The sequence below is a fragment of the Schistocerca cancellata genome, chromosome 4, assembly GCF_023864275.1.
Source record: "Schistocerca cancellata isolate TAMUIC-IGC-003103 chromosome 4, iqSchCanc2.1, whole genome shotgun sequence".
NCBI lineage: Eukaryota > Metazoa > Arthropoda > Insecta > Orthoptera > Acrididae > Schistocerca > Schistocerca cancellata.
The window spans coordinates 833010623-833023137 of record NC_064629.1 but is presented as its reverse complement, the minus strand read 5'-3'; the positions used below and the strand labels follow the sequence as shown (position 1 = coordinate 833023137).

At 40.2% G+C, this 12515-nt stretch overlaps 1 protein-coding gene across 1 annotated transcript in view; it reads left to right on the top strand.

Annotated features, from left to right (window-relative positions):
• The window catches only part of LOC126184900 (synaptojanin-1), a 133369-nt gene extending 122465 nt beyond the window's left edge, over nucleotides 1-10904 (top strand). Inside the window, exons 19-21 of the mRNA XM_049927547.1 lie at nucleotides 123-285; nucleotides 460-635; nucleotides 9357-10904. Coding sequence (XP_049783504.1) covers nucleotides 123-285; nucleotides 460-635; nucleotides 9357-9725 — 708 coding nt within the window. The 3' untranslated portion in view covers nucleotides 9726-10904. The remainder of the gene's footprint in view (nucleotides 1-122; nucleotides 286-459; nucleotides 636-9356) is intronic.
• The last annotated feature ends 1611 nt before the right edge of the window (nucleotides 10905-12515 follow it).

The window sequence follows — 12515 nt, the reverse complement described above, 5'->3', positions numbered from 1 at the left end:
AACTACGTGTATTTCTCATCATTAAGTCCATTGTTACAGGCAAAACTCTTTTCGTTTAATTTTTGTGTTACACATTAATAGCAAACCTTCTTTTAATGGAAAGTAATTCTCTCTTCTTCCAGATTTGTGGTCATGCATTGAATCTTTCCTTAAAAACTCCAAATTGGCAAGATCAGGCCCTGAAGGAAATAGAGCTCTGCAGCAATAACACAATACCTTTATGCGATCACATCGAACCTTTACCTGAGGTGTCAAGTGATGTGTCATCCACAACTGATCAAGAGTGTAAGTGATAATCCATTAAGAATAATCTGAAAGTAAGAAAATAATATCAACTTACCCTCACATATAAAACTGTAAAACCAGTATACTTAGTTTAGTACAAATGTAAAAAGTGATATTAAGTTAAAATACATAATAATACACATTTGTGAAACTGAAATACAAATTTTCTTATAGGTACAGACAAAGCAGATTACGTGTATAGTGTGGACAGATCATACAGTCCAAGTCCTGGTGAAGAGTCTGATGTGCCGCTAAAGGCACCTCCCCGACCAGCCCCCCCTGGTCGACCACCTCTGCCGAGTGTTTCACCTGGAGCATCACCATATCAACACAGAAAACAAGTTCCTAAGGTTTGTTTTTGTACAGTTATTACTCAAATCCATAATCAATTAAGATTAAAGTTTTAAAGTTTCCTTTGACTAATATAATATGGGACACATTCATTTCACTAGCTGTAAGTACTGTTTTAAGCTGTGGCTAAGCCACGTATCTGCAGTACCCTTTTTTCCAGGATGCTAGTCCTGCAAAGTATGCAGGAGAGCTTCTGTGATGTTTGGAAGGTAGATGAGGTACTGGGAAGTAAACCTGTGAGAATGGTTCATGAGTTGTGCTTGAATCACTTAGTCGGTAGATCACTTGCTCACAAAAGGCAACAGTCTCAGGTTTGAGTCACAATCCGGCATACATATGTGTCATCTCCCTGTTTCGCAAGCTAGCACGCTGTGTGTTAAGCTGTATTAGCAAGTCACATTATTCTGAACACACTGAATCAAAGAAATTAGTCATTCTGTTTGTTATGAAAGAATATATAAATAAAAGAAACATTACTATGACTGTAGCCTTCATGTCTGTAGGATGCATGTTGCACAATTAAATCTGGTACCCCCTCCCAATACTCTTTGTGCAGTTCAGCCTCATTATTAAGGATAATTCATGTGGTAGTGAGAGGATTATGGTAAAAGTGATCAACAAGTAAATGAAATTGTTACTCTTACAATCCATCCATTGTGAATCAGGATTGTATCTGCAAAGATTGCAGAAGTTAACTTGACCTCAGTCCAGATAAGGCATTGCAAATTTTAGTGAAGAATATTGTATTGCTCACAAGACGATTTCCTATTATTTGTGACAGAATGTTCCTTCAGTTTACCACTCATTCAGAAAAGTTTTGTTTCGGTTGTTTCTAAAAGTGATACACATGAGAATTACAAGCAATCTACATCAGTGTGAGTTCGGCGTTTTTGATAATGAAATGAGGGAATAAGTGCAAAACATAATCCATGATATGTTCTTACACCAGAAACTTAAAATAAATAACCTATGTCATCGAAGTGCAACCATAAACACAAAACTGAACAAAACTTTTCATAACAAGTGGTAAATTTATCAGAAACAGTCCTTTCCACAAAGAAAATCGAAGTGTTAGCAAAAGGTGTCAAATAGGCTCCTCATCATAAACCTTCCACTAAGCGGTTTGATGTATTAAAAGTTGATATAGAATACAGAATAAATAATAACATTGCAGCCAAACACATAGCAAGGCGTGAAATACAAAAATGGTCAAGTGTAACACTACTACAACTCAATCTAGTGACCACAGCATACTGAATAACCTAAAGAAGAAAATCATCCAAAACAAAACAATTCTTACAAGAGCAGATAAAAGTAATACCTTGGTCCTCCTGGACAAAAGTAAATATGTTGAAAAAGTGAAACTACTGCTCACACCCAATACCTACTGTGTTCTTAACAAAGACCCCACAAAAACCTTTAATGATGAAATTAAAAACTTAACCACGTCCTGCAAAAGTATAATACACGATTATGAAGCTAAATATTTGATCAACATGAATCCCACAGCTCGTAAACTGTGTGGACTCCCTAAATGACACAAAAAAGACCATCCTCTAAGACCACTTGTTCCAACCTACACTGCATCAAACTACAAAATCGCCAATGAATTACATTCCTGTATCGAAACCAAAACAAAACTCAAATCTAAGTTTGGAATTGTAAACTCAGTGGACCTTGTCAACAAAATTAAAGACCTTCCAATATCAAGTATTGCAAAACTAGTATCCTTTGATGTAAGCAGCTTATTTACAAACATACCTACATCTACATCTACATCCATACTCCGCAAGCCACCTGACGGTGTGTGGCGGAGGGTACCTTCAGTACATCTATCGGTTCTCCCTTCTATTCCAGTCTCGTATTGTTCGTGGAAAGGAGGATTGTCGGTATGCCTCTGTGTGGGCTCTAATCTCTCTGATTTTATCGTCATGGTCTCTTCGCGAGATATACGTAGGAGGGAGCAATATACTGCTTGACTCTTCGGTGAAGGTATGTTCTCGAAACTTTGACAAAAGCCCGTACCGAGCTACTAAGCGTCTCTCCTGCAGAGTCTTCCACTGGAGTTTATCTATCATCTCCGTAACGCTTTCGCGATTACTAAATGATCCTGTAACGAAGCGCGCTGCTCTCCGTTGGATCTTCTCTCTGTCTTGTATCAACCCTATCTGGTACGGATCCCACACTGCTGAGCAGTATTCAAGCAGTGGGCAAACAAGCGTACTGTACCCTACTTCCTTTGTTTTCGGATTGCATTTCCTTAGGATTCTTCCAATGAATCTCAGTCTGGCATCTGCTTTACTGACGATCAACATTATATGATCATTCCATTTTAAATCACTCCTAATGCGTACTCCCAGATAATTTATGGTATTAACTGCTTCCAGTTGCTGACCTGCTATTTTGTAGCTAAATGATAAAGGATCTATCTTTCTGTGTATTCACAGCACATTACACTTGTCTACATTGAGATTCAATTGCCATTCCCTGCACCATGCGTCAGTTCGCTGCAGATCCTCCTGCATTTCAGTACAATTTTCCATTGTTACAACGTCTCGATACACCACAGCATCATCTGCAAAAAGCCTCAGTGAACTTCCGATGTCATCCACCAGGTCATTTATGTATATTGTGAATAGCAACGGTCCTATGACACTCCCCTGCGGCACACCTGAAATCACTCTTACTTCGGAAGACTTCTCTCCATTGAGAATAACATGCTGCGTCCTGTTATCTAGGAACTCCTCAATCCAATCACACAATTGGTCTGATAGTCCATATGCCCTTACTTTGTTCATTAAACGACTGTGGGGAACTGTATTGAACGCTTTGCGGAAGTCAAGAAACACGGCATCTACCTGTGAACCCGTGTCTATGGCCCTCTGAGTCTCGTGGACGAATAGCGCGAGCTGGGTTTCACATGACCGTCTTTTTTCGAAACCCATGCTGATTCCTACAGAGTAGATTTTTAGTCTCCAGAAAAGTCATTATACTCGAACATAATACGTGTTCCAAAATTCTACAACTGATCGACATTAGAGATATAGGTCTATAGTTCTGCACATCTGTTCGACGTCCCTTCTTGAAAACGTGGATGACCTGTGCCCTTTTCCAATCCTTTGGAACGCTACGCTCTTCTAGAGACCTACGGTACACCGCTGCAAGAAGGGGGGCAAGTTCCTTCGCGTACTCTGTGTAAAATAGAACTGGTATCCCGTCAGGTCCAGCGGCCTTCTCTCTTTTGAGCGATTTTACTTGTTTCTCTATCCCTCTCTCGTCTATTTCGATATCTACCATTTTGTCATCTGTGCGACAATCTAGAGAAGGAACTACAGTGCAATCTTCCTCTGTGAAACAACTTTGAAAAAAGACATTTAGTATTTCGGCCTTTAGTCTGTCATCCTCTGTTTCAGTACCATTTTGGTCACAGAGTGTCTGGACATTTTGTTTTGATCCACCTACCGCTTTGACATAAGACCAAGAATGCCTTGATATTCTGACAGAACTATTATACAGAGCAGGTGTCAACCCAGTACTAGTAGAAGACATAAATTTTGCCACCCAAACATGTCTGAAACAAAATTATTTTCAATTTGAAGGTACCATTTATAAACAGCTAGAAGGATTGGCAGTGGGGTCCCCTCTCAGTCCCCTCTTAGCTGAAATATTCATGGACAATTTCGAAAACAGTTCCTAGAAAATGAACCTCTCAGTAATAATATTAAATACTGATACAGATATGTAGATGATGTACTGTGTATGTGGACAGGTACCAACAGACAACTGAACACATTCCTAGAACATCTAAATTCACAACACAAAAACATACAATTCACCATGGAACTAGATGAAAAATCCATTAACTTTTTGGACCTTAACATAGATATCACCACAAATACACATAATTTCAAATTTTACAGAAAACCCACAACAACATACACAGTAATATCCTCATGTTCACAACACCCAATAACATACAAACATCCAGCCTTCCATTCCATGGTGCGTTGCCAGTGTAAAAACAAAATTTCAAAACAGAAGTACACACCATTAAATATATTGCATATAACAATGGCTGTAACCCTGAATTAGTTGACAAAATCGTACACAAGAAACAAAGAAGGAAAATCTCGCCCTACATTTATGCCCCCTCTGCAATAACAACCATACCAAAAACCAACTGCTGTACTATACCATATCTAGGTAAGCTATCAGAAAAACTAGCCTAGGCAAAAGACTGAAATCCCAAAATTATAAAACATCATTTTATGTAAGAGGCACTACAGCTAATCTCCTATTCACCAGGAAGGACAAAACAGATAAACTAAGCAACAGTGGGATCTACAAAATAACCTGCACTGACTGCAATAAACTGTACATTGGTCAAACGGGCTGGGCAATGTCAACAAGGCTGACTGAACATGAATGCAGCTGGAGATTAAATAAATCAGACTCCACCTTTGCTGAACATGTGCTCAAAGGAAGACACAAATATCTAACATATACAGAAGTGCTATGATTAGTTCATCCAGTTTTTGTACATCAATTGTTTTGTTTGTGTGTGTGTGTGTGTGTGTGTGTGTGTGTGTGTGTGTGTGTGTGTGTGTGAGAGAGAGAGAGAGAGAGAGAGGGGGGGGGGGAGGGGGGGCAGTCGTGTGTGTGTTTACTTTTAGCTTTTCTCCTTTATGCTGTATTTTATTACATGCAGTATATTTGTATCCAGTGTTGTTGACTTATTCTGGAACATGATTCCTGATATTCTTCAGAAACCTGTGTTGTTATTTCTGGAAACATCCCCCAGCCTGTGGCGAAGCCATGTCTCCGCAGTATCCTTTCTTCCAGGAGTGCTAGTTCTGCAAGATTCGCAGGAGAGCTTCTGTGAAGTTTGGAAAGTAGGAAATGAGGTACTGGCGGAATTAAAGCTGTGAGTACGGGTTGTGCGTCATACTTGGGTAGCTCAGATGGTAGAGCACTTGCCCGTGAAAGGCAAAGGCCCTGAGTTTGAGTCTCGGTCTGGCACACAGTTTTAATCTGCCAGGAAGTTTCAAGTTATGTGCTATTTATCATTTCCATAGCTACTAGTTTCATGGATAAAATGATTCAGTGGGGTACATTTTTGAATATTTCTTGGAGAGGGTGAGTGTATTCTTGAATAAATTGTACATGGTTCCATTTAAAAAATTTAACCTCTACCCCATATCTCCTACATCTGTGGTGATACATAAAACACATACTGTCAGCAAGAATTACCCAATGAGGATAAAAGCATTGGTGGAAACAATTTTTCATTTAATGCATAAGAAAAAAAGTTATTTTGGGTGAGCAATATAAATGGGACACTGTGTATTGTGGGAATGAACCAATACAGAAGTTCTGAGGATTGGCATAGTTTTTACAGTTCAGAAGAATGTTTCTACTTGACTCCATCATTTTTTTTTCTCTCCTCCAGGTATTACATGTAAACTGCTTTCACTACTGCTCAAGTTAGCTTCTCATGAATGATACAACCATTCATCCATATGATTGTCTCTCTATGGAAAATTTGTCAGTTTTATATTGCATCAGAAGGGGCTAGCAACTATTAAGTCACATTGTCTTGCATCTCATGTGGAAAGGCTTTTTCATTGTAACATTCGATATAAGGGGGAGCACACTGAACATGCCAGTGACGTTCGCTTACTGGAATTGTCAGGTGAAACCAAAGAAGGGCACAGTGATTCTATAAAGCTTTGCCACCATTGGGGGTACCTGCAAACATTTCTGATGCATTGCATCATAATTAGGATTCATATCTGTAGAAATTACAGTTTGTGTAAATTTTTTTAGATTAAAATATGTGTTTCTATGGTAAAATTGTAATTGACATTAAAGTAGATGTTCCACTGTGGAAAAATCAAGCTGATGAGATTTCAATAATAATACACTCCTGGAAATGGAAAAAAGAACACATTGACACCGGTGTGTCAGACCCACCATACTTGCTCCAGACACTGCGAGAGAGCTGTACAAGCAATGATCACACGCACGGCACAGCGGACACACCAGGAACCGTGGTGTTGGCCGTCGAATGGCGCTAGCTGCGCAGCATATGTGCACCGCCGCCGTCAGTGTCAGCCAGTTTGCCATGGCATACGGAGCTCCATCGCAGTCTTTAACACTGGTAGCATGCCGCGACAGTGTGGACGTGAACCGTATGTGCAGTTGACGGACTTTGAGCGAGGGCGTATAGTGGGCATGCGGGAGGCCGGGTGGACATACCGCCGAATTGCTCAACATGTGGGGCGTGAGGTCTCCACAGTACATCGATGTTGTCGCCAGTGGTCGGCGGAAGGTGCACGTGCCCGTCGACCTGGGACCAGACCGCAGCGACGCACGGATGCACGCCAAGACCGTAGGATCCTACGCAGTGCCGTAGGGGACCGCACCGCCACTTCCCAGCAAATTAGGGACACTGTTGCTCCTGGGGTATCGGCGAGGACCATTCGCAACCGTCTCCATGAAGCTGGGCTACGGTCCCGCACACCGTTAGGCCATCTTCCGCTCACGCCCCAACATCGTGCAGCCCGCCTCCAGTGGTGTCGCGACAGGCGTGAATGGAGGGACGAATGGAGACGTGTCGTCTTCAGCGATGAAAGTCGCTTCTGCCTTGGTGCCAATGATGGTCGTATGCGTGTTTGGCGCTGTGCAGGTGAGCGCCACAATCAGGACTGCTTACGACCGAGGCACACAGGGCCAACACCCGGCATCATGGTGTGGGGAGCGATCTCCTACACTGGCCATACACCACTGGTGATCGTCGAGGGGACACTGAATAGTGCACGGTACATCCAAACCGTCATCGAACCCATCGTTCTACCATTCCTAGACCGGCAAGGGAACTTGCTGTTCCAACAGGACAATGCACGTCCGCATGTATCCCGTGCCACCCAACGTGCTCTAGAAGGTGTAAGTCAACTACCCTGGCCAGCAAGATCTCCGGATCTGTCCCCCATTGAGCATGTTTGGGACTGGATGAAGCGTCGTCTCACGCGGTCTGCACGTCCAGCACGAACGCTGGTCCAACTGAGGCGCCAGGTGGAAATGGCATGGCAAGCCGTTCCACAGGACTACATCCAGCATCTCTACGATCGTCTCCATGGGAGAATAGCAGCCTGCATTGCTGCGAAAGGTGGATATACACTGTACTAGTGCCGACATTGTGCATGCTGTGTTGCCTGTGTCTATGTGCCTGTGGTTCTGTCAGTGTGATCATGTGATGTATCTGACCCCAGGAATGTGTCAATAAAGTTTCCCCTTCCTGGGACAATGAATTCACGGTGTTCTTATTTCAATTTCCAGGAGTGTATTACCATTTGGGAGGGAGCTGCGAGTGCCATCTAATGTCCTCTTTTACATGGACAAATCTTTGCATACTTCCCAACAGTGGATCTCCTCTCCCTGCCCCTGCCCCCACCCCATCCCCCTGGTCTCTCTCTCTCTCTCTCTCTCTCTCTCTCTCTCTCTCTCTCTCTGACACACACACACACACACACACACACACACACACACACACACACACACCACCTCCTTTCTTTCTAATTGTACACTTTTTTGTCTACGTATTCTACGTAATATATTGTTTCCTAAAAATGATTATCTGTTTTTAAATCAAATCCTGTACAGAAAGTGTTTCCATTCTTCATTGGTCTATGGAGGGTCATCTAGATGGTTAGATATAATTTTGTACCAATGCTCACATGAAAACAGTCATGACTACGCAGTACACAATTTTGAAGTGTTTGAGGTAACTTAAATCAGTATTTCTTGGATATCAACTATTGTAAACTGCTTGTTGTAGGAGACTGAATCGCAACATATTTACATAACACCCCACAGTATAATAAAAATGGCTGACCCAAGTAAGGAGGCACTGTGTGCATGGTCAAAATGGTACTAGACTTATTCAGGAGGAAAGAGGTTGAAATTTGTCTCTCAATTCTGTTTTTTTTTTTCATGTGACACCCTGAAATAACTTCAAGTAAATTCTGTGATGATAGTTGAGAGTTCTTTCAGCAAGGCTGTAGTTAATTACTTATCCCCTTTATTATGGTGCTGAATTAATACCTGATGTGTTCTCACCAATTGAGGTGGTGCTGTGGACTCTATTCAGAAGAAGCAATGCTCAAATCCCCATCTTAACTTACGTTTTTCATTGTTTCCCTAAATTGATTAAGTGAATGCTGGCACGGTATCTTTGAAAAGAGAATGTCTGATTTCCTCCCTCATTATTGCCGTGTTGGAGATTATGTTAATCTCTAATGACTTTGCTGTCAGCACAGTGTTTGATCCAAAACTTGCTTCTCTCCTTTCTTCCAGTACTTTTAATTTTGCAGATGTAAAACTTTATCCAAATACAAATAAATCAATGAAATTATTCAATTTCCTTCATGTGTGACTTGCAAGGGACTGGACCATAGAATATGCCAAAATGAGGAGTATGTTTGTTATCGAAAAAAAAAAAAACATTACCTTTTTTGATGGCCTATAATCCATTTCCTTCGTATTAAGTTGTAACTTAATTGCCTCTGTTAGTCTAGAAAGTCCCTGTTTAGTGCTTGTTTTATGACTAAAAGTACATTTAGCTTTTTACATACTGTCTAAATGCTGGCTTAATGTGTTAGAAGTAATTTGGCATTATTTATATTTTGAGTATCATGATGATTCAAACACTGTTCTTACAGGCAGGGGTGATCAGTGTTCCTTCAAAACCCTTACCTGTGCAACAGAAAATTCCTACCACCCCTCCAGAGACAGTCTACAACCAACAGGAAGACAGCAATGCAATATATGAGGAGATTCAGGATGACTACTGCCCAGCAAGACCAAGTGGGCCCCCTCCACCTCCTCCACGATTAGACTCATCAGGTAGTAATGCACAAGAGATGGAGCCACCACCTCTGCCACAGCGGCAGCTACCACCGCCACCTATCCCTGACAGAGCGCAACCACCACCAGTACCAGCAAGAGCTGGTGTTCCTCCTCCAATTCCTGCAAGGGTAGGAACTGCCAACTCCACTCCACCTGTCACCCCACGTCGAACCATTTCATGAAAAAGCTGCTACTACTTTCTTGTAAGAGAAATTATTCGTGTTTATGGTACCTGGAATTGTGCAGTTTGCACATGAGCTTTGGTGTATGCTGTTTAGCAGAAAAATTGTACCAATTATCAGATGTATTTCTTTTAGAGTTACAAAAGTGTCACTGAGCTGAGACATTACTTTATGCTGTAAAGAAATGGCCTGCAGCACAGTTTCCTAGAACCATTGTGAGGCTGAATGCATATGAAGAATTTATTATCATAAGTAGCCTACTATTTATGTGCGGAAAGTTAATGAACACAATGAAATGTTAATTTTTAAAAATACTTAGAAATCGAGCAAAAATGTATATACTCTGTGCGTAATATATTTATGAATAGTTGTTTGTAGTAACTGAGTAACTATTTATTACTGAAAATCTGATAGTTATGTACTGTTGGTAATTTCATGTTCCACGAACAATATATTGTAATGTGTTGATGTAGTTTGTACAGTGAAATATTAATTTATCAGAGCCTAGTTCATAACGTATTTGTACTATCATGACAGAAAACCTTAGACAGTATTTACAGTATTTTTCATTTTTAAAGGACATTTTCCTATTTTAAGGAAATTGTTTTTTGGTGGATAAATGACAATATCTCAATGTCAATATGCAAATTTCAGTGACCTTAAAAAGTTGGCACCATTTCTTTGCAGAAATATAAGACTGAAGTTGGTCTCCTTTGCCATTCAAACATTCCACTTATTTTTAGATAAAAATGTTCCTTTTTTTCTTTATTGTTTGTTTCGTTTTTTACTTCATTTACTCCCAGTAATGTGTTTTTTTATGAAGAAAATACTCATTGTGTTTCTTTTCTAGTTATAGCTTTACTTGATAGTTAAATTACACAGATTGTACCAGTGAACTGTGATCCTTAAAATGTTATAAATAGAGGTTTTATATGTTAGGCATATTTCAAAGCATTTGAACAGATGTGATCTGTTGCTTTGAGCTTGTTATTCTTGTTTGTATACCCTGACTTTTCCTGCCCCTCCCACACATATTTATTGCAATAATGATGAGAGCTTGACGACATGATTATGTTTTAGTAACTGTGCTTCAGTATTAGAAATGAAACCTGAATGTGAAATAGTTGTGTGTTGGAAAACACAATACTGTTAGTAAAAATATATTGTTTTGTTAGTCAATTTGTGACTTGTTATTACATTCCCCATGCCAAGTAAACACACTAATGTGACATGTTTTGGTTCTGTCTGAACAGCTCTTAAGTGTTATTATCTTCTAAATGGTAATCAAATGAAGACTTCTAGACCCGGTACACAATAACAATTTTTGGCAAGTACACCATGTGTATGTAACGTTATTTGGTTCAGAACTGTGAAATACTGAGGTGAGAGCTTACTTGCGGATTGTTTGCTCATAATTTTTTATATTGAGCTACTTATGCCATCTAACTTTATATGTAAGTTATATACATCCATAGTGAAAACATTGAGAAGGGCTGAGCAGTGAATTGTGTACAGATATTTACAATTCTTAATGTTTACACTCACTATAAGTGCTTGTTTAAACTACTAAAGCATGGGCACATCTATTAAGTTTGTTAAATCTTTACAGTGACATTTTGTACCATTGAGTTGACTGTACTGTTTGAGCAACAGTTCCTAAACGTGTCGTCACCTTCTGCATGTTTGTTAAAACCCCTTCTGTACTGCAAAGCTTTGTAACTTTGTATCAGTGGTGAAACAGTGTTTCATAGTTTTTTAATTAGGTGTACAACCTTGTTTCCACCATTTTGTTAATGAATTTCGTGGCTTTATTGCAAAAAACTTAAAAGAAATTTACGATTGAAAGTATTGGCCATCGCTGGTGACTACTCTCTCCCTTATTTCGTGCAGCATATGTATCCCATGGCGGAAGAACTGGGCGTCTTTTGAGGAAATCCATGAACTGATCCAATTTTGCACTTGTACAAATGACCGGAAGTGCTGATCAGCCAGGCCATGTGCAGTGGATCGAAAAAGGTGGTAGTTAGACAGATTATGTTTGCAGAATACAGCGGGTGGAGTCGGACTTCCCATTTCAACATTTCCAATTATTTCAGTGCTAGTCTCAAATGCATCAGTTGCTTGTGATAGCAATCACTGTTATTGTTTCTGTCAGTGTCAGTAGCTTCAGAAACCTACTCTCTTCCACCCGCATGCCAGTCTTCGACATCCAAATCACCGTTCTTGAAGCCATTCTCTGCACATCCTTTCACTAATAGGTGCCTCACCGTAGGTCTTACCCATTACCTTCTGAGCCTCAGCCACAGATTTCTTCATGTTAGAGCAAAAATATAAAAACTTCCCACAAATGACGAGAACTGGACTTGTAAGTTGACGTATGTGATTGATAATTACTTCATGATGAAATCACAAATTGACTAATATTTTGATGGCATTATGTTGACCAACCACCTGCACCACCACTTGCCACTACTGCCATCTATCACAAAACAGCGGAAGCAAAGTTACTGTTTCAGTATAATTTTTCAGTAGTTTGGTAATTCTCCCATGTCTTACATTTTTCTCATCATATCCCCTTAATAATTGCATTAGCATGTAGAGTGTGTTGTTACAGCCTTTTGACCAAATAGCATTTGATACTGAAACAGTGTTGGTACAACTGTAATGGACTGGGACTGAAATTTTAGTAGGAACATGCAATATGTAGTGCTGCGTTTCATGGAGAGCAATGTATTATGCAGATGTGTACAGAGGACCTCAATTGCATATACAATTGTTGTATAATAATTA